At 39.2% G+C, this 27,694-nt stretch overlaps 2 protein-coding genes across 4 annotated transcripts in view; both read right to left on the minus strand.

The window, feature by feature from the left end:
- Positions 1-74: 74 nt before the first annotated feature.
- Positions 75-18,271, minus strand: LOC121971594 (E3 ubiquitin-protein ligase At1g63170-like). 3 transcript variants are annotated; one of them, XM_042522929.1, is made up of 6 exons: positions 18,115-18,271; positions 17,647-17,714; positions 16,553-17,503; positions 2,028-2,153; positions 1,655-1,838; positions 75-526 (listed from the first exon to the last, which is right to left on the minus strand). In XM_042522929.1, exons 3-6 carry the CDS (start codon positions 17,200-17,202, stop codon positions 320-322), a joined length of 1,167 nt encoding a protein of 388 aa, XP_042378863.1. In that variant the 5' UTR covers positions 17,203-17,503; positions 17,647-17,714; positions 18,115-18,271; the 3' UTR covers positions 75-319. The 3 variants fall into 3 exon arrangements, with proteins under 3 accessions (XP_042378863.1, XP_042378861.1, XP_042378862.1); XM_042522927.1 differs by having other exon boundaries at positions 1,655-1,949; positions 18,115-18,270; XM_042522928.1 differs by having other exon boundaries at positions 1,655-1,949; positions 17,647-17,707; positions 18,115-18,268.
- Positions 18,272-20,082: 1,811 nt separating this feature from the next.
- Positions 20,083-27,694, minus strand: part of LOC121971596 (mitochondrial inner membrane protein OXA1-like) — a 31,300-nt gene continuing 23,688 nt past the window's right edge. The window contains exons 7-9 of the mRNA XM_042522932.1: positions 22,244-22,351; positions 20,667-20,721; positions 20,083-20,557 (exon numbers count right to left, since the gene is read on the minus strand). Coding sequence (XP_042378866.1) covers positions 20,292-20,557; positions 20,667-20,721; positions 22,244-22,351 — 429 coding nt within the window. The 3' untranslated portion in view covers positions 20,083-20,291. The remainder of the gene's footprint in view (positions 20,558-20,666; positions 20,722-22,243; positions 22,352-27,694) is intronic.

A 27,694-nucleotide genomic window follows, 5' to 3' on the forward strand; every position in this document is an offset into this window, starting at 1 on the left:
GGTTGATTGTTTTGAATAAAAAAAAAATAATATAGGGTCAATCATACCTCTACTAAAACTATAAAAAAAATAAAGAAAAAAAATCTTCCCTATCAAACTCTAGGAACTTGTTTTGAATCATATCTTCTAAATAATATTTGTCTGCACCTTTTATGAATACATACACAATATACAAAACCCTCAAGATCAACTGGCGATCATAATCCTCAAGTGCACAAGAATGCCGCAGGCTTTCTTATCTGCTTCATTATGGGTTTCTAGGCTTTCTTGCATAAAAATGACCAAAGAGAAGGAATTTATTGCATCTCTAGAGCTCGATCTATACCTCGGGTAGTCCTGAATGATGAATCGGTGTCGCTGCATCGGAGAGTTGTGAATTGGTGATCCCCGCCACAGTTTTGCAAAGAGGACAAAGTGCATTTAGCTTGAGCCACTTATCCACACACTCCTTGTGAAAAAAATGAGTGCAGGGAAGCTCACGCAACTCGTCATTGTCCACATATTTTGCTAGACAAATGCAACAAACCTACAGCAAGCATAGCAGAGTTTTGCATTCAGCTGAGAGGATGTATCTCTACATTCCAAAGATTACCGAAACAGTTATGTATACAGTCATGATGCGCATTTAGCTAGAGAAACACATCAAATACTAGTAACAATTTATCCTGATCTTTGGAATATACAGTCGTGATGCCAAAATTACCACCCTATGCATTTCTAGGACATTATAGATGGCCTTTGTACTTATATCTGAAACATTGCTATCATGGCGAAATGAAATCCCATTATTCTAACACTAGAGTGATGATGATTTGGGTTAACTAAAAAGCAACTGCAAAATAATAAATCAAAAATTGACTTCCATATTGAAACATCGTGTAAAATCGAAAGATTTTGCATCCTTGTATCCAGAATAAAGCATAACAGAAAACTATGCTGTTTCTGATTGCTCCATTTTCTTTCTCCAGCAGTTGGAATAACTTGAGACCTAATTTTATGCTGAGTAAGGGTTTGTTCAAGTTATCCCTAGCTAGTCGGGTAGGAAAGGACTATAAGCAGATTGAATCCATGACAAATAACTGTTGTCTTTTCACCCTTAAAATAATTTCAGATGCTAAGATTTGTTGATAAAGAACATTTAGTTTGTAGGTCTTAACAAAAAAAAACAAAAACCAAATGAGGAACTTATTTTAAGATCCTTTAGCATCTTCATCAGGTGTCAGATGATCCTGCAGTAGAAATGTACGACACAATGGGCAATGGAATTATGTTTAACAAACGGCAACTACATAGTAGCTCCTTCACTACACCCAACCCAACTTACTAGTGACCTAGCTTCAATGATTTCAAGATGCTTATGGTTCAACGTGGTTTGGACTGTACAGTGACATCAGTGTCAGGTCACAAGGAGTCTGGAGATTGAAGGCCATTAACCTACATATGTACAGAGATTATTCTAACTGTCTGCAGCGCTAACTTAATGGCCATATGACCAAGTTGCAACTAGAATGAAAACTGAATGATTGTACTTAATATACACTAACTAAGCCGCAAATAGTTAAACTTCAGAAAGTGCCACTGTCTTCCGAATAATTACCCGCAACACATTCAAAAAATGAATAACAGTGAAAATAATAGCAAACAAAATTCTTACAGCATCTTCAGCAGAAATAGTTCTTTCCTTGTCAGTACCAGCAGCCAATATCCCATCTGTGGAATGGCCATCCAAGCTTCTTTCTGAATCCCCTTTATTCTTACGCCTCTTAGTTTTGAACTTATAACTAGGGAGTGCATTGATTGATTCCAAGGTAGCACCTCTATCATGGATCATATCCTCTCTTATGCCCAAAAACGATATAATGCAAGGCAAGCAACAACAAATCATTGTGCATAGAATGAAAGGCAAAGCATATCCTATACAGCTGAATGCAAGGAAGACAATACATAACCTGAGAACAAGTGAAAAAAGTGAATCTCCAAATTCTACATTATCAAGAAGAAAATAGCGTGTGGCGGTTATATAATACCTATATAAGTTTGGGGCATCATGGGGAGAGGAGCGCCCGCCAAACACCCACACATTGCCAACAACAAACCACACAGCAAAAAAGCAATCCAAGGCCATCTTCATATTGTCAACTATTGCATTTATCCTGGAAACAAAAATATGTGAACTTGATTTTGGTAACCAAATTCTATTATACATCAATTAGTGTGAACAAAAGAATGTTATAAATACAAATTAGCTTAAGAAAATCTAAGTCAGTAATAATTTTTCTAAGAGTATAAGCTTCATAGAATGTTCACCTCTACAAATGTTTCTTTGAAAAGAAGAATTAACCAATGCCAAACATACCAGAACCAGTGCTTCCAAAATCAATACTTCACTAAGCCTCTATTCAACTTTCCTGACTTTCACTTGTTTTGACCCATTTGATCATCAAGAAATGTATTGTAAAATCAAAGACAATGTCTTAGAATATAAGTCAGTGGACCCTAAGCACAACACCAGCAATATTTTATCATTGGAATGGATGATTTAGCTCAGCGGCAGAGCCAAAAATTATAATCTACCCAAGCTGATTGAAAAAAAGGCTGATTAAGTTTTTATAGCCTACATGAAGTTTTTCTCTTTCCCAACAACATTGCCCATTGTCATCTACCCTCTCCCTCTCTCTGTCTCTCTCACTCACACAACACATATTCTTTCTTTTTATATGATTTACCTCCCTTCACATAACCTAGGGACGGGCTATGAGGGGGAGTCTGAAGTGAACGTAATCACCTTTTGCTATAACGTTCTGTTGATGTGGGAAGTATCCGACGATTGAACCTGAGTTTTGATAATGGCAAAAGGTTCAAAGTTAAGGTTATTTGTGATCTAACGAGTTTGAATGAGATTGCAGGAAAATTCTAAGTGTACTTAGGCAAAATTCCTAACTGCGGTTAGGCAGGTGGAAAACCCCAAGGGGTGGTAACCCTAGGTGAGGAGAAGTCCTAACTTAGGTTAGGCGGGTGGAAAACCCTAGGGGGCGGTAACCCTAGGTCCTAGGGAGTGGTAACCCTAGGCGGAAAGTCTTGACGAGTCGAAGACTTCGGGCAAAAATCCTAGAGTCGGGAACTCTAGGTTGAAATCCTGGTGTCGCGAACCAGGTGGAAAACTGGACGGGTCATGGAGCGAACATCCAGCAGAAAGTCCTGAAAATTCGGACGCTGAGTAAAAGTCCAGTTGGTCTGGAGGATCAATCTGACAAACAGGTAAACTCTCCTGAGTGGAGTAGGTGAGGACGCGTTCCCCGGTGAGGGAACAGTAGGCGTCGGTTCGACTTAGGGTTTCCGGAGATGAAATCCGAAATCAGAACCGGACAGTCAAGAGACTTTCAAAATAAGTTTCTATTTATCTTATTTTATTGTACTAACCTTATTTTGCAGGATATACTGTGTTTGTAGACTAACATGTCTTGCAGAACAGAAATTACACAAGAAAAGCCTCGGATGAACAGTCCCGAGGCACCCCCCATGGAGCTTGGAGGCGCCTCGGGTGACTTGATCGACAACCCCACAGCAAGGCGCGAGGGCGAGCTCCATGGAGCTTGGAAGCGCCCTCTGGCGGATAAGCAGTGAAGATGGAGGAGCTTATCGACGCTGCGATTTTAGCGGGGTTGGAGGCGCCCTCAACAGGCCTGGTTCGAGCAGCAACTTGGAGACAACTTGAAATCCCAATTCTTCTTCTGTGTGCTGCCCAAAGAACGATCCGACAACGCCGTAACTCAACTCCGACAACCAAAAGCATTCAATTCTCATTTCATTATGTGTTGGTATAATCTTTGCATTGATTTTGTACTTCAAAGTTGTAATATTTTCCGAAGCTATAGTGATTGCCCATCGAAAGCACTCTTACGTATGAGCCTTGGAGTAGGAGTCGCCACAGGCTCCGAACCAAGTATATCTTGGTGTTTGCGTGTGTATTGTTTTGTTTTTCCGCTGTGTGTTTTACTCTAATGAACGAAATAGTCACGAGAGCTATTACCACCCCCCAGCGCTTTCGATCTTACACGTTCTTCCTTTCTCCCGCAGCAGTTCCTCCTCAACGTCATCAGCCCCCGGGCTAAAGCCCAGGTAGGCTAGCAGTTCCTCCTCAACGTCATCGACCCTCGACCTAAAGCCCAGGTAGGCTAACACGTGGCTCCGCCCTTGATGTAGCTGAATCAATTCTAATGGATCACTTCGATGCTAGGGAAGTTGATATGCGATCCCTCTCCTAATATCTTGAGATCTTGGAATAGGTGATAATGTCGATCAACTTTCAAATGGTATCTGAGAAAGAAGCAAGAGGTCGTTGTTCAAACCTTGCCTGTGATAATAATGTTACTTTAGATGAGTTATGCCCAACCAAATATGAAAGGGGAGCATTAAGATATAAATATATAGATTGATTTATTTGCTAATATCTTGAGTTTTTTAAATAAGTGGTTGACTGATCATTTTTAAGGCATGCAAATATGTAGAAATTTCAATTATGCAGAACCATATTATATAATCATAAGATGAATTGATGTCTTTGAAGACTTCTCAGTACCAAAAATTTATGGGACTCATCTATCTCATAGTTACTACTAGATCACATTTATCCTCATTGGTGTCATAAGTCAGTTTATGAAAATCTGAAAAAGTTTCATTGAGAAGTACTGTTAAGAAGATTTCTAGGGAATACTTTACTTTACAAAAACATGGAAATATCACATAATGATTTCTTTTAATATCTTGGATCTTTTTATTGATAAACGGTCCACTTCAAGATTTTTACATATATTAGAGGAAACCTAGTTATGTGGAAAACTACTGTGTTTTAGTATGGTTTATGGCTAAAACTGAAAATAGGCAATGACAGACATAAGTTGTGAAATGTGGATAGTCTTTCCTTAAGACCTCAATTTCAACAATATTAAACAAATGAATATGCATTGTGACTCGAACCCAATTAAAACACTCACCAGGGATACACTGGGTAAGCATGACTCAAATAAGGCTCCTAGAAACTTCCACAGAAACTTTCTATTCAGATCATCAAGAAAAATTCAAACTACCAATCACAAGAATTAATGAGATGAAGGAAAAGAGGGTAAAATCTACACCCTTACTAGCATGGATCTTTGTAACCACAAGAGTGCATCACACATGAACTCAATTGAGCAAGACAAAAAGAATAATCAGTGGTACTCATGAAGGAATGAATATGATCATGATTGAACAAAATAAAGCAATCATTAACAAGACACAAACATAACTTCCAACTACTTAAGCCAAGTGTCGGTCCTTGATCAATTGGCGGTGGCAGCGGCAGCGGCGGGGGCGGGGGTGGGGACGGGGGCGGTGGCGTTGGGCGGAGGCAAAACAAATATGAAAGCTAGAATGAAATACAAGAGTACAAGTGCTAACTCGATGATGTAACATGATTCGAAAATAAAAACTCCTACTCCACGAGGTGCCCGTGAAGTGGGCGATCTCTCAATCCGTCAGTGGATCAATCTCTAGCAAACTTTGGCTATCACCTCCTTGGTGGAGAAACCTTTACAAGAGTTCTCTTCTTCTTACAAAATGAAAGTACGGCTTAGGAAGACGACAGAATGAGAGTTTTTTTTCTTTTGGAATCACTTTGAGAGCTTATAACATGTATCAAATTTGAAAAACAAATCATTATTCTCTCCAAGTTCTAAAGCCTTTTATATATAAAGTTGTCGAGGCGAATTTCGAAATACCTGAAAACCTGATCACCAGTCGACTGATAACTCGTCTTAAGCAACAACTACTGTCACAACCGGAATTTCCTGGATTCTGAACGTCATCAACCCAACGACATTCTACCAATCGACTATCCACGATGAACCAATCGACTGGTCTTCATGGGCTGAGCAAACAAAGGTATTCTGTTCGCTCTTAGTTGACTAACCAATCGACTGGTAATTGATGACTTTACTAGTTCACTGGCAAAACCCCTAACTTGGGGTTTTGCTCTTGAGTATTCGCCCTTACAACCTTCATTTTGCCTTCTAGCCTCCTCCATCAGCCTTGCATCCCTCGAATGCTTTCCCATCCTTCACGCCTTGCCTTCAAGAGCCCCTTTTGCTTTGTCCTTGTTGTCGGGTCTTCTTTTGCCTAGAGGCTTCTCATCTCCGGGACTTCACCTTTGCCAAGAGCTCCTTGCTCCGAGACTTCAACTTTGCCAAGTCACACTTGGACTTACCTTTGCCAAGAGTACACTTGGACTTTCCTTTGCACCTGCCACTTGCACACTCAACCGTGCATATCAAATACAGATGCAAATCCTGACTTAAACCCTTTGCCCAAACATTAAAACCTAAGAGTACATTGATTGCTCCAACAATATCTCTCTTTTTGATGTTTGACAACTGTTTAAGTTAGAAAAATAATATAGCAATAATATAGCGATAAATATGCAAATGAATATGTAATCTACTCATGCATATGCAATGGAAAGACTCCCCCTCCATTTAAGCTCCCTCTTAAGCTAGGATTTCCTGTAACGGTATTTAGATTTCTCACTTAAACCAAAATCTTCTCCCCCTTTGCCACACAAAAAAAAACAACAATATCCCAATTATTTGACCTTTATACCCCCAATGACCATACTTATCATGCTTGTACCCCCATAAGATGGCTTTTATGGGTTAACCAATTCCAATTGCTAAAAGCTAGTTTCAGAGTATATCAGTCAATTAAATAGTACACCAGTACTGATATTCAGTGAATGAAACTTAAGAGGCATTCTGTGTGCAGGAAACTGTGATATCAGTCGAATGTCAAACACCCCAGTCGACTAGTTCTTGGTTTCTCTTCTAGCAACATTCTGAGTTATACTTCAGAAATGCGTAAACAATAGAGGACATGAAAGTTCACACTAAGATAAATAGACATAGTCTTATGATGTAACAAACATCGCATACTAAAAATCAAAGTTACTAAAGGAGTTTTTACCGTGTTTGAGATAGATATATAAAAGGAACATGTCTAAGAAAAAGACACACTCAACACCATCTATAAGGAGCTAATACTCTTAGGCATTACCACTAGATGGAGGGGGAGGAGCCTGGTATGCCAGATCCTAGTGTCACATCATCTCATACATCTTTATCTGACACTGCTAATAGAAGCCCATGTCCTAACGGATCCTCTGGATCTCTTGACGGACCGTCTCCTCCAGATGAGTCATTCGATCAGCCAATGTCATACGTGCCAGCTCTAGAGCGGGATCATCCTCCTCATCGTCAGAGTCTATCGCAGCCTGCCCATGCCTGTGACTCCATACCATCATGCCCTAACGGCAATCAATCCCTGCTAGAGATAGCTGTCGGGACCCAATCTAATCAAAATCCTTAGATAACTGATGTTGTTGACCCTTAGTGACATCTATACATCTAGATACGAAAAATGAGTTCAGAACATAGCAAAATGACATGTACAACTTCCCTTGTAGAGGGTCAGAAAAATACACGATGGACTCAAAGATTTGTAGAGCTATGTTGATGCCTACCCTCTACTCTAATGCATACATCATAACTAGATGCGACAACCTTATCTTGGATTGCCCTTTTGTAACAATGGGCAAGATACATGTAATAACAACCTTATACGTATGGCCTCAAAGATACGCTTAAGTGGGGCTCTAGGAGGATTAAAGTAATGCTGATGTATCATCTCTATGAACAAATGGGAAAATAACTCAGTGAGGGGCTCAATAACATGAGAAAAGCATGTGAACATGCTATCCAACCTCATACATCCTAAGAATGACCCTAGAACGCTAGGATTGAACTCAATGGAGGTCCCTCCAACATAAGTCGTATATGCTAGACCATCACTACTAATAAGATGTAGGTTATTATAGAACTCTTTACAAAGTTCTACATTAACCCTATGCGTGCAATAGACCAACTTATCTAATCCAAAATGCATGATCATGTCGTAAAATCAGTATTCTCAAATTTTTGCCATTCTTCCTCGGAGGGAAAATGGGCTGCATAGGAACTTGGGGGGATTACTGGGAGGTGCCTTCTCCCGCCCTCTGTTTCTGCCTAACTCTAAAAGCATGTAAATGCAAGACAAATGAACCCAAGATTGATCCAATCAAGGTGATTACCAAGGCAAACATGCACAAGAACTAGGGTTAGCCACTAATTAAGGAAAAATGGATGTGTTCCATTTGACTCGAATTTGAGAAGTGATGAGGTTTTGATGCGATTCTCAAAGCAAAACCTAACACTTAAACTTGAAGCTTGAGTTTTCCCAAGAAAGATTGAAGAGGAAGGTGTTAGGAAGTTGATCCGAAGATTTTGGAGTTAGAGGTGGCTGGAGGGGTTGAGCAAGGGTTTGCGTGGGATGAGAGCAGCGAGCGGCGACTGAAAATAGGGTTTCTGTCGCCACTTGCCCACACGTTGGTTTTATAAAATCCCACTTACCAGTTGATTGATATACTAATAAGTCGACTGTCCTCATCGAATCAACCTCACAGAGGCATTCTGTTTTCAATGAACAGTGTTTCTAGTTTCTGATGCAGTTGACCGGTACATAATTTCAACCCAAAATGCATTTCTGAACCCAATTTCAGAAATATATAAGAAATTCTGTAGACCTCTAAAAATTTCTAAATTTTGATGGAAAATTTTGTTTTACCATTGTCTATTTAGTAAAAATATATTTAAAAATATATATAGCTTGGATCCTAAGATAGACACAAAATCTAAAACTATCTAAATGGTTCAATTGAACCTTAACCTAAAGTCCTAGTTTTGACTTTCTCTTAATGTATCTGCTCATACTAAACTCATCTCTTACATTAGTTCATATAGCATCTATACATTTAAAATTAATTTTCATACCATACGAACTCAATTTCATATTTTCATGCAAGAGGCTCACATCCCAATTGTGCCAACCAACTTGACTAGAGACTCAAGTCCATCTCTAAACCCTTTGACATATTTCATGACCCAACTAGAATCCCAAGCAAGATCCACTTGAGATTTATTGACCAAGAGTCACAAATTAACTCTTTGAACTCCCCTAGAGCCTTAGATCGACACAAACTTGGAACCCTCTAAAAGCCCTAGTGAATTTCTACGGTTGGTACCACAATAAACATACTTCTCAATAATTGAAAATTTCAATCATATTCTAGGAGCTATGGACACATTAATTTTACACAAACTTTCCCAATGATTGGTCTAATAAAAGATTAATGTCTCTAGATGACAATTTGGTAAGGTGATGCATCATAACTAGCATGATGAACCAAATCATCGCTCTAACATCTCACATGATATCTAAGTTAATACCAATATCAAGGATTCTTAAGGCTTTTGTGAGATGTTGTGAGGTATATACCTAAAGTTAAGTTATGGGATCATACAAGGCTATACCCAATTACTTCACAAGGCACATACTAAGCCCTCTCCTAAGTGAGGTAAACTCTGCTTCGATTAAAGGCTTGGTAAAGGTGTCAACAAAGTTAAACTTAGAATCAACATAAATAAGTTCAATGTCTCCTCGTCACGTAATCTCTAATGAAGTGATGTTTCACTTCAATGTGCTTTGTCCTAGAGTGATGCACCGGATTTTTGGTCAAATTGATGGTGCTCACATTATCACACAAAATTTTGACTTTAGAGTAGTGAAGTGCGTAATCCTCTAGGGTATGTATCATCCAAAGTAATTGAGTCACACGGTCACCCATAGCCACATACTCGGCCTCGGTTGTGGACAAGGCAACACAAATTGCTTTCCACTACTCCAACTCACTAGGAAGGATCTAAGAAATTGACATCCAATACTAGTACTTTTCCTATCCAATTTGTAACCCGCATAATCGAAATCAGTGTACACTACCAAATCAAAATTTTGAGTCCTAGGATAACAAAAACCTACATTAAGAGTACCTTTAATATATCTTAATATTCTTTTAACTGCTACTAAATGAGACTCTTTGGCACAAATTTGGTATCTTGCACACATACCTACGACAAATTAAATATCCAGTCTATTAGCAGTTAGGTACAACAAACTACCAATCATACTCCTATATTGCTTTGAGTCTATTAATTTTCCTTCTAGATCACTATCTTAGTATTAGTTCCCATAGGATTAGACACTATTTTAGCATTTTCCAAACCAAATTTCTTAATAATTTCCTTAGCATACTTGATTTGATAAACATGTGTTCCTTCACTAGTTTTTTTACTTGTAATCCTAAGAAGAAGGTTAATACTATTACTCATCTCAAATTCATTTTCAACATGTTTGATGAAGTCTTTAAGGAGCTCATCATTTGTTGACCCAAAGACAATGCCATCAACATATACTTAAGCAACAAATATATCCTTGTCTTTAGACTTTAGAAATACAGTTGGGTCAATTTGTCCTTTTGAGATTAGGAAATTTAAGTCTTTTATACCAAGTTCAGGGAGCTTGTTTTAACCCATATAAGGCTTTCTTAAGCCTATAAACATGGCATGGGCAATCTACATTCTCAAATTCGGATGGTTGTTCTACATAAACTTCTTCCTTAATAAACTCATTAAGGAATGCTGATTTCACATCTATTTGATGAAGTTTAAAATCCATGTGAGCGACATATCCTAATAAGACCTAGATTGACTCTAACTGAGCTAGCGGAGAATAGGTTTCATCATAATCAAGTCCCTCAACTTGATTAAACTCCCTAGCCACTAACTTAGTCTTATTTCTAATGACTCTATCTTGATCACCCAATTTGTTTCTAAAGACTCATTTTGTTATAACAATTGTACTATCATTAGATCTTAGGACTAACTCTCATACTTCACTTCTCTTGGCTCAACTCTTTTTGCATTGCTAGGATCCAATCTGTATCAAATAAGGCTTCATCAACCGATTTTGACTCAATTTGAGAGATTATGGCAATTTGACTAGTATGATCTCTAAAGTAGGATCTAGCCCTTACATGGTCAATATGATGATTTTAATGAGTCCTTAAGATCTTAGGAACTGTGAGTACATCACATTTAGGATAATTATTGTTTACACCGGTCCTTTCATCATCGGAAACAATTCCCCCCACCCCCCCTTTTTTTATAAATACCTCCTAAATGTAGATTTTGAATTCCTTGGGTAATATTTTGATTTCTTTCATTTATATCCTTATGGAGGATTTCCTAGAGTGGGTGATAGTAGATTCATCAAATTCAACATTAAATGATTCCTCAACCGTTTGAGTCTTTTTATTGTATACTCTATATCCACTACTAGTAGATGAGTATCTAATGAGGATTCCTTCATCTGACTTAGACTCAAATTTTCCTAAATTATCTTTGGTATTTAGGATATAAACCTTGCAACAAAAAACTTTAAAATAATGAATGATAGGAATAGTCTCACTCCATAATTCAAAAGGTGTTTTTCCCAATAACCTATGAATTAAGACATGATTTTGGATATAGAATGCGGTATTTATCGCTTCCGCCCACAAGTAACTAGGTAAAGAATATACATTAAGCATAGTCCTAGCCGCCTCTTGTAGAGCACGATTATTCCCTTCCACTACACCATTTTGTTGAGGTGTTCTTGGATAAGAAAATTCATGCTTATATCCATTCTCTAAACAAAACTTAGAAAATTTAAAATTCTCAAACTCTCCACCATGATCACTCCAAATTTGATTGATTTTGAGATTCTTTTCGTTTTCTACCCTTTTGCTAAATCCTATGATTATTTCTAGAGTTTCATCCTTATGTTTCATGAAGTAAACGAAAGCATATTTAGAAAAATCATCAACTATCATCAAGCAATATTTGTTACCTATCAATGAAGGAGTACTATGACAATCAAAAAGATCTAAATGCAATAATTCTAACTATAATGAAGTACTAGTTAGAGTTTTACCTTTGTGTGATGACCTAAATTGCTTGCTCTCTTGGCATGCATCACACATTTTGTCCTTAATGTACTTGATTTTTGGTAGTCCCTTTACTAACTTCATTTTTGCTATCTTGGCTATATTCTTCATGTTGATATGTCCAAGTCTTCTATGCGTCATCCCTCCTCTTCTTTTGATATTAAATACTTAATAAAAAGATCAACATAATAAAGATTTGTTTTCATATATCCTTCAAACACAATTTTCTAAGCTATTATGTTTAACCAAGCATTTATTAGAATGAAACTCTACATTATATCCGGCATGACATAATTAGCTAACACTAAGCAAATTAAACTCCATATTTTTAACTAAAAGGACTCTATGAATGATGATCGTAGGTGATACCTCAATTGTACCTCTACCTATGATCTTGAGCTTCCCACTATTCCCAAATGATACCGTTCCTTTCTTTATATAATTGATTGTGGAAAACTTACTCACATGGTCATATATCTTGAGCAACAACTATCCACAATCCACATACTTGAATCCTTCTTCTCTTCTACCTAAACAACATGAAAAACACAACTTTTTGTTACCTATGCACTTGATCCGGAAATATCATGCAAATATTTCTTAGGTACCCAAGCTTATTTTTTCTTGCCCTTAAGGTTTTTCTTGATTTGGTTTCTAGATGCATCATTTCTAGTTCCATTAATAGGGAAATGTAGGCAACTTCCTTTTCTTTAGGTCTATAGCCTATTCCGACCTTGTTATAGACCGCTCTTTGGTCTCTAATGATCATATCTAGATATTTTGATCCAGTTGTGAATTTCTCAAAACATGTTCTCAATTCAATCACTTGGTTCTTCAAGTCATCATTTTCTTCCTTAAGCATATACATGCATCATTCCTAATAAACTTAAGTTCTACTTTTAAGGCATGAACCCTAGATTGTGACTTAACTAGAGCATTCTTGAGATAAGCAATAGTGTTATAAAGAAGTTCTATTTTTGGAGATTCTTTTACCTCATCGTCACTAGATGACAATTCATCACTTGATTCTCCACATAAATCTTCTTCTTGACTTGAAGCTTCCTTGTCATCTTCAAATGTCATAAGTGTCATGTGTTGAGTGACATGCCATAGTTCCTCCTCATCCGATGACTCGTCGAAGATTTTAGTATCCCAAGTAGCTTGAGCTACCATGGCCTCCTCCTTCTTTTCCTTTTTCTTCTTCTACTTTTCTTCTTTCTTCTTCAATTCTGGGCAATTCGGCTTGATGTGCCCTTTCTTGTTGCATTCATAACAAATGACATTAGTGTTAAAACTTGAACTTTACTACTCTTACCTTTTGAGGGTTGAAACATCTTCTTCACATCCCTCCTTTTGAAACTTTTTGCTTTTCTCATCATTTTCTTAACATAGTGAACTACTTCACTAGCCGACATTTCTTCATCGCTATCCGATGATTCTTGTTCAGATTCAGATGATGAGAATTCCTCCTCTTTCTTCTTCTTCTTCTTCTTCTTCTTCTTCTTCTTCTCCTTCTTGTCCTTCTTTTCTACAACAAGAGATAAACTTTTCTATTTTTAAGATATGTTAATTTGTTCATGAAGTTCAAATTCACAAAATAATTTATCAATATTAACTATGGATAGATCTTTAGATTCCTTATATGCATCAACCACTGATGTCCATAAGGTATTTCGAGGAAAGGCTTGAAGAACATAGCTTACTAGATCTCGGTTTTCAATCTAATGTGCATTTGACTCATGGTTTCATTTGTCTTCATAGTGAAAGTTTGAAGTTGACCGACCAAGAGATTCCTCTTGGCTCTCCTTGAGTCTTTTGATCCTTTATTCAACTCGATGAGCTTTTCCCATAGCTCTTTGGTGGAGTTGAATGATCCTACTTTGCTTAATTGCTCCTTGAAGAGTCCACATTGTAGAGTTGTTATGGCCTTTGCATTTGCTTGAGCCTTCTTTTAAATCTCTTTCGTCCAATCCTTGGTTGGAAGAGGTGCTCCAAGTGGATCCAACGGTTTTTCGAACTCATCTACAATACTAAATCAATTTTCAATATCATTTATTAAGTAATACTTCATCCTACCTTTTCAATATGCAAAGTCGTTGCCGTCGAAGAAAGATGGTCGAGTGGTGATATATCCCTCTTTTAATGTCATTTTGAAGCTTCGGCTGAAGGTTAGTTCTTCCGAGGCAAACCTCGCTCTGATACCACTTTTTGGTCTTTGATCAATTGGGGGGTAAATAGTCGTTCTTTGATTTCTTCCTACGACTTATTAGCAGAGGTAAAGCAAATATGCAAGCTAGAATGAAATACGAGTACAAATGCTAACTCAACGATGTAACGTAGTTCGGAGATAAAAACTCCTACTCCACGGCGTGTTCGTGAGGTGAATCCGTCAGTGGAACAATCTCCGGAAAACTCCGGCTATCACCTTCTTCTTGATGGAGAAACCTTCACAAGAATTCTCCTCTTCTTCTTACAAAATGAAAGTAAGGCTTAGGAAGAAGAGAGAATGAGAGCTTTTTTTTCTTTTGGAATCACTTGGAGAGCTTATAACATGTATCATATTTGAAAAGCAAATCATTATTCTCTCCAAGTTCTAAAGCCTTTTATGTATAAAGTTGTTGAGGCTGATTTCGAGATACCTGAAAACTCGATCACCAGTTGACTGATGAACTCTTAAGCAATGACTATTGTCACAACAAGGATTTCCTGGATCCTGCGGCATTCTATTAGTCAACTGCCCATCATGAACCAATCAACTGATCTTCATGGGCTGAGCAAACAAAGGCATTCTGTTCGCTCTTAGTTGATTGACCAGTCGACTGGTATACCAGTTGACTAATGACTTTACCAGTTGACCGGCAAAAACCTTAACTTGGGGGTTTGCTCTGAGTACTCACTCTTACAACCTTAGCCTTGTCTTCTAGTCTCCTCCATCAGCCTTGCGCCCTTCAGATGCTTCCTCATCTTTCATGTCTTGCCTTCAAGAGCTTCCTTCGGCCTTGTCCTTATTGTCTGGTCTTCTTTTGCCCAGAGGCTTCTCATCTACGGGACTTCACCTTTGCCAAGAGCTTCTTGCTCCGGGACTTCAACCTCGCCAAGTCACACTTAGACTTACCTTTGCCAAGATCACACTTGAACTTTCCTTTGCACCTGTCACCTGCACACTCAACTGCGCATATCAAATACAGATGCAAATCCTAACGCAAACCCTTTACCCAAACATTAAAACCTAAGGGTACATTGATTGCTCCGACACTACATATATCCCAAATAATCACTAAGACTATTACTGCTAGTACATGAATGATTTAAAGCCTTTTTAGCTATCAGGTAGAAGTTTTTTTGTCTCCATACTACTATAGTAAACAGCCAACCCCACTTAGTATGGAAAACGCTTGGTTGTTGTTGCATAATACCACAATAAACAACACATTTTCAACAGTAATTAATCCAACTTATCAAACAATACAATCAATTAGCCTTATGAACATATCCATAATATTTTACTTTCATGCAATTATTTGTAAGAACTCTGACAAATTGCTCTTCCATAGTAGGATCTTAAGCATATTTGTATCAGAAGTATAATACTATAAATGTAGACAATTCTATAAGCTCTCTGATGCATCAAAAATTCAAAATGTAATTGATTGTAATATGGTGTAATAATATCCAATCCAAGAAGAACAACATAAAGCAATCAGAATATCATGATACAACAAAATAAAAAAGTGCAAGAATATAATGTTAGGGTAAAAATAAGTCCATCAAAATTTTCTAAAAATTGTTGACACGATCAAGCTCGGAATAGAATCAATAAGAAAGGTGTCTTTTAAATTGTTGAGAGAAAGTAATTAAGAAAACACTATGGTGGTGTTTGGTAGGGTGTAATTTGTCTTGTAATGTAACCATGATTACATTACAAGACTGATTATTTTGTTTGGTCTACTTTTAAACTTGTAATGTAAAGTAATCTTGATTACAAAAGGTAAGTGAAGTTTTGCAATCTGGATTACAAAGCAAATACTATGTAATCCGATTACATTATGAGGTCATCGTTTAACCAAAATTTGAATGCCGAATATACACCTAGTCCGCCAGCCGCCGCCGGCCGCCAGCCGCTGTCATCACCCGCTGGCGACAACCGACGGTTGTCGCCGCCGCGGCCGGCGGTGGCGACCGCTGGTTGCCGGTGGCTGCCACAAGCTCCGGCAGAAGTGCAACGACCGCCGGTAGAAGTCACAGAATATTTTTGTCATTTTATAATAATACGAATTACATTCCTTATAAAAAATAATGGACACCAAACAAAAGATGTAATCACCCTTGTAATCAAAGATTACATATATTACATTACCAAACATAGTAATATAATCAAGATTACATTACATTACAAATTTGATTATATTAAAAGATCGATTACATTACACCCAACCAAACGTAGCATAAACTGCACCCAATAAGAAAATTTTATTTAGTCTACTGACACTGATCAACAAAAAAGTTATATTTTAAATGGTTCAAAATATGAATAATTAAGCAAAACATTAAAAAATGAAATAAAAAATCTTTATTTAGTTTACTGAATCAGCTACTTTGAAGTACCTTGGACTAGTGTTTACACTGGTTTGCTCAAGCTCGGTTGTAGGATTGTGAATATTTTGTTGCTGTGGGTTGTGTGTGCCAGCTCCATCAGCATAAGCATTAGAGTCATGATGGTTATTCCCTGTAGTTTCCTGGTTGGAATGTGCTGGATCTTGCTCAGTTCTCTGAGAACTGCGATGAAGGTAGCGCCAATACAGATGTGGTAGTGTAACAACGCAGCCTGCAGTATACCCTATGATCCACACAGTTAATGGAGTCCGGGGATGCTCATGTCTTGACAATGATAACACAATGACAGCTGCTAGAATTTGGCTCACATTAGCAACAAGCTCAACCGTAATCCACAAACCAGAGTTCAGAGGACTTCTGTTGTGATGACCATAGTTATCTGTTCTTCTCGTCAAAGATGAATTTGTTGAATTAGATAGATTTGGTGATGACAAAGCTAATTGGGAGGCAGGAGGTGGACTGCTTGTTGAAGGGTGATTTTCACTAAGTGTTTCATGTTGGCTACTGTGATCAGTTCGTGCAGGGATGGAGGTCGAAGCATCATTTGTGTCCAGTATACCAATAACATACTCAATTCCATTTAAGTTAGTTGCTCGATCCATCAGCATAAGATGTGTATCACTTTGATGCTCACAAATCATTCACTACGTTAGCATTTATAACCATCTGATAATGGGAGAGAAAAAGCAGCATCTGAAACTAGATGCGACCCACTCCAAACTTGTTTATTTCTGGGACAGCCTATAGTTTCTTCACAACTTGGTAGATATTATTGGGAGCACTTTAAATCCAATCTTTCAGCTTTGTTAAACTATTTTCTGAGATTTGCTTCACCTAATCCTTTATAAGCAAACCAAATAGCCAAAGGAGGAAACCCTTCAAGACATTCTGCTTTACAAAACATTGGAGAATAGTGTATCCATCCTATAAAAAGTGTGTATTCTGCACTCAAAACTGTAATATTAGCCAATAGCATCAACTAAAGATGCAAATTCAGGAGAAAACTAAATACAAGCACGTGCGTATCCAGAAATTCTGACTGTTCACAGAGAATAAAAGGAGAAGCTAGTTATTGAACGACATACTCTGTTGATAATAAACCGAGCCTAGGCATAGACAAGCGTTGGAACCAATATTCCCTCGTCTCTGCAACCTACAAGAATTTTTTATCAGGTTGAAGAAGGAATCTCACCAGCATTGAATAGAAAGATAACTTCAACATGAACATTTTTCCACTAAAAGCTGCCATATCCTAATGATACGATGTATGATTTACGCCATTGCATCCATAACCTACCAATTGTGGAAGGCAATGAACGAGGAATAATTAACGCGACGCAAATTAGCGTCAGAGCAAAAATCCTACCAAATTCGATATTGCCTTCGCAAACTAATCAATAAATACACCGATCGGAATCAACGGAGGTCAAACAAAAAAATTGATAAAAATAATTTCAAATCATAATTGATCCCACAAGAAATACACCGCAACCCGCCCGTGGATGCAATCTACAAGAGAGGAAGAGCCGAAGAAGGAGAATTAACGAACTCACAGGAACCCTTGATTCCACGCCCGTGCTCCTCCCACGGATCGGAAGCTCCCTCCCACACCGCGCTTAATGTCGCCCGATTTGGGGAGCTTTTTGGTGGAAAAATTAGCCCTGGCAGCGTCCGATCGATGAGGACGCGACGGAGAGCTGACTGGCTGGAAACGGTCCCAGCGACTCCGTTTTTATTTGGTCTGACCGGAATCCTCGCCCGTGCTACTGCACGGTCAGAATCCTCGGGCGCCCTTGTGTATTCTGGGCCACTTATTGAGCGTAGGATCGTGATCGAACGGCCTGTAATATACTTGAGCAACATTAGGCTTCTCGTTGGATTAGAGTAAGCTACATGTACTAGTCGACGCTATTGCAGGGCATCCTCAATAGTCAAATGTTTGAATTTGTTTTTATGATTTTAATATGTCATGTTAATATTATAAAATATCATTAAAATATCTCTAATAGTTAAAATTTTAAATGAGTTTTTTTATGATATAACTCATAGCATATAGTTACATGGCTCTATAAATATATATCAATTTAATACAAAAGAACAGGTTTGAATTTTCACTACTGCTCTTGAACTATAAACCTCAAACCTCATATGTACAATGATTTAAACTTTTTTATTCAGCTTTTTTGATTTTAAAAACCTCTCACAAACTTTGCATTGGAGATGCTCTTAGTATCATCTAGTCCCCTCGGGACGGTTTAGTAGCTAACGCATGAGGTGTTGTCATCATGAGGTCTGGAGTTCAAATCTCGGCAAAACTGAGATAAATGTCTCCCTTATGTGCTAGTCATTATTTCAAAGGTTAGTAGTCACCCGTGATTTACCTCCTCCGTGTTGGACGAGTTGACGGGAGCGCTAGGGACGAACGTATTCATCTTTTACCACCATATTTAGTATCATCCAAGCGCAAGAATAAATTTAATATTTAATTTAATAAATAATTATTATGATAATTTAATATATATAAGATCAAATAAATGAATAAATTTAAATAACTTATTAAATTAAATAAATAAATTTATATGCGTTTTAGTTGCTCATGAATAGAGATTATGAGTAATACTTGTAAATTTATTTATTAATAAAACTCCTATGATAAAAAAACAAACAAACTCTTATACTTAAACTCATTAATCTTTCTTGTGAACATGTAACTAAACATTCTATTTTTTTTTTTTTTTTAAATGTGTATACAACATAGTAAAATTAAACTTTGAAAGCAATAAATAGCATTAGTCAACTTTTAGAGCACGAACTGAACTAAATAGGCTTCACTCTACTATCAATCAAATCAATGTAAGGTGACAAACAACATAATAAACAGTACAAATATTTTTTTAAAAATTTATTTATTTTAATTGACATTAAATATTCAATTTTTTGAACTTACTAATCTTGAGGGATAACTAACCCGATCTTATAAAAATTTCCACCAACCATAAAAATAAACCAAGAAAAATAATAGAAGCCAACATTCTTAGACTAACTTTTCAACGAAGGAAAACAATCTCCCGTAACAGTTAAAATTTAAATTTTAAATCTCTTAATTATTTGTTAAAGGATTTAATCATTACTTCTAAAAAGGAAAAATTACTTACTCGTACAAGTAGAATGTTTAGGAGCTCGCAATCCAGACACTGATGTCTTATTACAGAAAATCAACTCCAGCTCAAACTTGCATTACTTGACATCAAATATCTATCCTCCTCTATTTTCATACCCACTTGACATCAGATATCTATCCTCGTACTACTACTAATTAAATGATTGAATATCTTTTATACTAATTTTTTTTTTTAATTCAATTATCATCATTCAACAAAATAACACCGTATTTTATATATATATATATATATATATAAATTAATCATCTATATAACCTGACACACAAAAATATAATTAGTGGATTTTTTTTAAAAAAATCTTTAATAAGAAATATAAATCTGATGGATGAAAATGTTCCATTCGAGATAAATTTTGCAGGAGATGATTATACCACAATGTCGGTGTCTATATCACAGTTTGGATACTACTGACTTGGCTAACAAAAATACATCTAAAATCTTGTTACTCGCCGCCAATTGGGCAGCACCCACCTTATTTTCCACAAAATTTTAGTATTCAGTAAAAGTAAATTTCCCTATGTATAGCCCATAATCGTATCGCTTGAACACTAGGAATTTCTCCTTTTCTTCAGTCGATTTCTAGCTTTCATAGCCTTTTCTAGGCTCCTAATCCGCAGGCTGATAAGAGTTGATGTCGATAGCCTCTTCCCAGGCGTGTTAGATTGTTCGGATTCTTTAGCTGGTAGTGGAGGGGCAGTTGGTGCCATTGGCTTCGATCCACCAAAAGTAGAGAAATCTGGCTGAGCAGCAGGAGCTGGTTGAGAAGCTAAATCAGGTAGCTTCAAAAACTTCCTGACCGGGGGTTGTCTCATGGCTGTCAACAAGTTAGATACAATACTCTTTAAGAATGCACTACCATAATCATTAATCCTTGTTACTGAACACACGAGCACAAGTAAAAGGGCTAAAATCTAACAACTCACCAAAGCCATGTGCAAGCGAGAAAAGGTTGGATGTTATCCAGTAACAGAAAATAGCCTGGAAATTCAAATAAAGGTAAATTCAGCAGGGGAAAAAGTGAAACATCATATCCATCCACCTTTGAATACTTCTACATAGATAACCAAATTACTTTAAAGGGAATAATTACATGAATAACACCACATTACCATCCTAATAAGATGTCTTCGCCAAATTACTACATCAATGAAAGAAAGTTACGACCTAAACATATTCAAATTTAAATAAGAAACATGGTTACCATATAGAGCTTCTACAAATGCGAGAGATAGACTGGAGGTTTCATTAGCACCAGAACAAGTTAATACCTTCATCATATATGTTATTTGTATGTGATCTTGGATAAATTAACAAGAGTTCAATAAGAATAGATGTGAAGTTTTGAATTATGGAGATAAGCTTTAGAAACAAAAGGGATTATGCTGACTGTGAGTCAACATATAAAATGTAACTTCAATTGTAATAAAAAAGATTAAAATAAAAGATTCTTAAGTTGAATGGACAAGAATGTAAGAGATAATATTACACTTATTGCAATCTATGTAAAGCATCTGTCATTGAATTCTTATGTAAAGCATCTATAGCGATTTTTTTTTAATTTCAACTAAAAGAGAATTTGATAAAGATATAATTTATACGATGGTTATTGGATCATTATGCAAAGTGCATGTTCTCAAACCATCATAATTGCATTTTGGCATGCAGGCTACTATGCAGCTGTTCTGAAAATTATGATATTAAGTGTATCAATAACGGTAAGCTTAAGAAATTGTTCACAATTAAAAAAAAACAGAAGCCTACAACATAAAAAGGGCAGCCCGGTGCACGAAGCTCCCGCCATGCGGGGTCCCGGAGAAGGATCCATTGTACGCAACCTTACCCTGCTTTTTGCAAGAGGCTGTTTCCAAGATTTGAACCCGTGACCTTTTTGCCCACAAAGCAACAACTTTACCGTTGCGCCAAGGCTCCCCTTCAACATAAATGACAAATTAAGATCTAAGATTGTAATACTTCCTATAAAACATGTACATCCTATGAGAATTTTTTTAAAAAAATTATCCTGTTAACTCTAAGGTGTCTACCATACAGATATTATCCCTATTGAACTTTATACGAGACATTATTGGATTTTAGTATTCAACAAAAAAATAAAATGAGAGATCGATGAAGACATCATCTTTATAGGATAATGATGTGTTTCATGTTGTGTAAATAAATTGTATGTGGTCAAATCACCACTATGCAGAATCATATGCAGTGATTATGAAAAAATCCTTAACTATTGTTTGTAACCAAAAGTAAATTATTAATGGTCAGAGAAGATAGTGGACGCCCACCATTTATATAACAAGGTAAATAAGAGTCGCGCCCATTCTCACAAATTAAGAGCAAGAAGACAGAAATAAATGGAAAAAAATAGGAAATCCACATGCCACACCCATTCTCTGTAACTTTGTAAATGATAATATCTTCTAGAAAATGATATTTTGTTACCTAATACTTCTACAATGGTAAGAAAAGGCTCCAGATAGTTCAATACCTTCGGAAAATGGGCTGTAAATGGGACAGTCATAAGAGCAATAACTCTGGAGAAGTTTTTCATAGTATTCAACATCGGATTTCCTTCCATTCCTTCTTGCATGTTAAGCTAAATAGACAATAAAAAATAACTATTTAGTTTTACTAGAAATAATATCAAATTACAAGAAAAAAAACTATTTCAGAAAAATAATTCTAATAAGTCGAAGAGAAAGAAGAACAGAATAATTAAATACAATTAACGTGAATTACTTTAAGACATTACTAGAAACAAAGATGAAGCTTTCACCTTAATAATCCTGTTTTAAGTACCATGGCAAACACAACAAAAAATATGCTTGCATTGAACATTGTCTTTGAGATGAAATAGCATTGTTTGCAAACTCAGCCAATCTTGATATGGATCGACTAAGTTGGCTGGAATCAGTAATAGTCAATTAAATTGTGGATAAAGATTTCAGGCATATGCCAGTCACTAATTTGAGGGTTGTCAGATATTGAAATAACAGTGGAATAATCATTTGAATGAAGTAAAAAATCATTAATCCAGCTGCCGCAACAGCGGATCTTCCGCTCGAACGGCCGCCGATCACAGTCGCTTCGGAGTTAGCTACTTCCCAGCGAACCCTTGCGACAGCGAAAGAGACGCCGCACGGAAGCGTCCTCCCGTTCTGCGACTTCTACCTTGCAGACCCCAACACCGGTCGTCTCTCAACCCTCCTCCGAGCAAAGCGAGACCTCCATTCCTCCTCTCGAGCAAGAAGTCGGAGAGCTTCCGGCTTCTGTGTCCTCCGATCAGACATCCTCATTGTCTGTGCTGCCTCAGGGGACAATTTGTGCGCCGCCAATCGCTTTCATGCCACCATCTTTGGCGATGACCCAAGTGTCACGCATCCGACCGGTTCCAACGTCCCAGTCTTCTGGCAGGGCGACTTTAGACCCTTTTGGCCCGAGCAGCCAGAGGCAAATAACGACAATCATCCATTTGCCGACCGACGAGTATCGCAGTACAGACGACCCAGCGTCCCTCACCCCCGAGCACTAGATAAGGATCCAAGGGTCGCTCGCACAAATATGGGTTGATGCCCGAACCCATGCGGTGGTCATCTCTCCGGGGGAGCTCGCCAACAGTCACACTCAAATGTCCACTGGGGTATGTACGCTGCTTTTGTATTTACTTTTTATCCGTTCGACACTCACAAATTTCTTGTTGCTACAGTTTTGGGTTGAGAGCCTAACTATGTGCCATAGGCTTGCCTATTTGGAGCACGAAGTCCAGCAGCTACGTGCTCAAGCGGCCAATCGGCTAGCTGCTCAAGCGGCCAATCGGCTACTTCACAGGTGCGCGTGGAGCAGATGGGCGCTGAAGTGGCCCAATTAAGGGCCGATCTGCATAGGAGCTCCGAGCTGTTGGGCAGAAAAGGGGAAGAGTGTCGAGCAGGCAACACGGCGAGGCTCAACAAGCAGGCTACCTCCTTTGAAGCAAAGATCCACTCGGCCAACGCCAGGAAGCTCTGAGTTATCGAGGATTTATAAATCAAGAACAAAGAGTTTCGGGTGTTGGCTCAGAACCTGAAGGAAGCGGAGGCCTCCTTGACTATCGAGCAGGAGGATCGATCGACCGAGCGCTCTACTGTGAAGACCAGCTTGCCGAAAAGGATGAGGAGCTGGCCAAATTGAAAGCGGACCTAGAAGCATCCCAAGCGGCCCTCGAGGTTTATCAGGGTGCTGAGTCTAGCCGGTTCGAGCTCATGAAGAGGGACTACCTCCGCTCGAACGCCTTCAATGATCAACTCACCGACCGGGCACTCTGTCTCTTTAACCTTGCCATCGACGAGATGCTCGACCAACTGAAGGGCGGCAACTATATCCCGACCGGTTCGACAAGTAGGGTCATCATCCGCGACAAGATGACTGAGTCGCTGCCCGACGAGGTGCTGGATTACCTCGAGTGAGCCCGCTCCTGCGGTGTCGGCCTTTTTGTATTGCTCGTTGGGCCTCTTCTTGTATTGCTCCTTAGAATTTTTCTAAGTGCTAATGGAAGATCACTCGTTCGACATGCTTTTTCTTTTATGCAATGATTTCCGCTCTGCTCGAGTAGGCCCACTTATCGTTTTTGCGAAAAATTTATTAAGTGTGGCTCCATGGACTACTGAGCGGCGACTTTATATTCGTCGATCGTCTTTATACGTAGTATGCTTAGCTTTAGAACAGTTGATCAACCGTTTTTTGTTGTAGTCTCGGTTTAGAGTCGCCGCTCGACCGTTGATGAAGATCAGGGTTTAACGTCGAGGGTTTAAGGTCGCCACTCGACCGCTAATGACGACAAGGGTTTAAGATCGTCGCTCGACCGCTGATGACGACAAGGGTTTAAGGTCGTCGCTCGACTGTCGATGAAGACTAGGGTTTATAATCGCCGCTCGACTTTTAACTTGGTTGATTGGCTCACGAGTCTGGAACACATGTGATTTTATTCATATTTGTCCTACATCCAGAAGACATACATGCACTTATACAGGTACATCTATATTTATTCACGCACCTCTCACCCCGCCCTATAGGATTGGAGATGGTTCACACTCGAAGGTCGCTCGAGCTGTCTTCCATCTTCATCCTTCCGATAGTAAGCTCCCGAGTGAAGCTTCTGCACGACCTTGTAGGGTCCCACCCAGGGGGCTTCGAGTTTGGTGACATCGCCGACCGGCTTTATTCTTTCCCACACTAGATCGCACCGACTTAAAAGGACCTCGGGATCACCCTCCGGTTGTAGTTCTATTTCATCCGCTGTCGGTACGCCATCAGCCGAACGACAGCCTTATCCCGTGCCTCATCCACCAAATCGAGCTTCATAAGTCTTCGATCGACGTTTCCCTCATCATAAAGTTGCACCCGATCGGATTCCACTCTGACTTCCATTGGGACTAACGCTTCACCGTCGTACACCAAATGGTGTTTCGCCGATCGCCTCCTTTGGAGTCGTGCGAAGGGCCCACAGGACGCTGGGGAGCTCGTCGACCTAACTGCCTCTTGCGTGGTCAGAGTCAAGCTCGTAAATATGTAAGGATTTCCCTATTAGTGACTTCCGCTTGGTCATTGCTCTAGGATAAGCTACTGAAGTGAAAGCTTGCTGAATGTCATAGCCTTCATACCACTCCTTGAGCTTCTAACCGACGAACTGCCTCCCGTTGTCTGAGACGAGCCGGTAGGGAATACTAAACCGGCACAAGATGTTCTGCCAAACGAATTTGATGACCATCTGCTCAGTTATTTTTGCTAACGGCTCGACTTCCACCCATTTTGAAAAATAATCCACGACGACGAGCAGGTCGCCATTGGAAACGGCCCAACGATGTCCATACCCCATTGGTTGAATGGGCAAGACACCGTGGACGCCTTCATTTCCTCGATTGGTCGATGCGAGATACTGTGATATTTTTAGCAGGACAAGTAGGTAGCTACCGTCCGAGCAGCGTCCTCTTGAAATATGAGCCAAAAATATCCGACAAAAAGGATCTTCCGGGCTAGTGAGCGGCCGCCCGGATGACTTCTGCAGGAGCCTTGATGTAACTCTTGGAGGATGTACTATGTGTCTTCTGATCCAACACATTTGAGCAGTGGCCTCGAGAAAGTCCGCTTATAAAGTTGGTCCCCGATCAACGTAAATCGTTCAACTCTTTTTTTCAATAGACGAACTGCTTCCTGATCGGACAGTGTGCTTCCTGATCGGAGGAATTCGATCAACAACGTCCTCTAGTCGATTGGAAAGGAAATTCCTTCCATCCGGTCGATATGCGCCACCAGTGAGACCTGCTCGATCGACTGGCTTATCACGATCGAGGATAATGAACTAGCTAACTTAGCCAGTTCGTCTACTGTCTGATTGTTTGATCGAGAGATCTTCTGTATAATGACTTCTTGGAAATTTGCCTTCGGCTTCTCAAAGGCTTCTGCGTACAACTTAAGTCGGGAGCTGCTTATTTCGAACGTTCCCGATAGCTGCTAAGCGACTAACTGGGAATCCAAGTGGATGAAGATTTTTGTAGGTCCGACGAACAGAGTTGCCTGTAGGTCGGCTATCAAGGCTTCGTATTCGGCTTCGTTATTCGTCGCCCGATAATCCAACCGAATGGACAGTTGCATCCGGTCCTCTCGGGGTGAAATCAACAGAATGTCGATCTCGCTGCCTTACCGAGTGGATGAGTCGTCGACGTATATCTTTGAAGTTACATCTGGCTCGATGTTCTGGACCTCGGTGATGAAATCAGCCAAGGCTTGGGCTTTAATCGTCGTTCAAGGTTGGTACTGAATATCAAACTCACTGAGCTTGGTCGTCCACTTGATCAGCCACCCAGACGCCTCTGGGTTTAGAAGGACTCTTCCCAGGGCGTTGTTGGTCATCACGACGATCGAGTGTGCCAAGAAGTATGGGCAAAGTCTCCAAGCGGCTAGCACGAATGCGTATGCTAATTTTTCAAGATAGGTGTAGCGGGACTCTGTGTCTTTCAATATATGACTCAAAAAATACACGAGTTGTTGTTCGTGGCCGTTTTGTTTTACCAATATCGAGCCAACCGCATACTCGGTGGATGACAGGTAGATCCAAAGCGACTCGTTAGCACTTGGCTTGACCAATACAGGCAAGGAGTTGAGATATTCCTTAAGCTCTTCCAGCCTTGTCACATTCTGCGTCCCATTAGAATTTCGTCGCTTGGCACAACACCTTGAAGAACGAATAACTTCGGCCAGATGACTTGGAGAAGAACCTTGATAGCGCGGTGATCCGTCCGGTCAGTCGCTGGGCCTCATTTAAGCTGTGAGGTGGGGGCATGTCTTGTTGTGCCTTCACCTTGCTCGAATTCACCTCGATGCCTCGTTCGGTGACAATGTATTCGAGGAAGCGGCCACTCTTCGTGCCGAATAGACATTTGCCTAGGTTCAGTTTTATCCCATATGCCCTTAAGGTTCGGCATGTTTCTTCGATTTTTGCACAAAGATCAACAGTTCAGAGGGATTTTATTAATATGTCATCGACATATAACTCCATATTACGGCCGATCTGCCGACGGAACACTTTATTCATCAACCTCTAGTAGGTGACGTCAGCGTTCTTCAATCTGAACGACATCACGTTGTAGCAATACGTTCCATCGCCCGTGATGAAGCTAACCTTCTCTTGATCCTCCCGGGCTAGCGACACTTGGTGTTACCGTTGGTACGTGCCGAGCATGCAGATCAGCTCGCAGCCTGCCGTAGAGTCTACCACCTGATCGATCCTTGGCAGCGGATAGAAATCCTTTGGGTGCGTCTTATTTAAGTCGCGGAAATCGATGCAGACCCTCAATTTGTTGCCCGGCTTGGAGATTAGAGGTGAGCATTCGGTTAAAACTAAACCGAACTGAACCGAATTAACCGAACCGAACCGATTTTTTTTCGAACAAACCGAACCGAACCG

The sequence above is a fragment of the Zingiber officinale genome, chromosome 4A (assembly GCF_018446385.1).
Source record: "Zingiber officinale cultivar Zhangliang chromosome 4A, Zo_v1.1, whole genome shotgun sequence".
Lineage (NCBI taxonomy): Eukaryota > Viridiplantae > Streptophyta > Magnoliopsida > Zingiberales > Zingiberaceae > Zingiber > Zingiber officinale.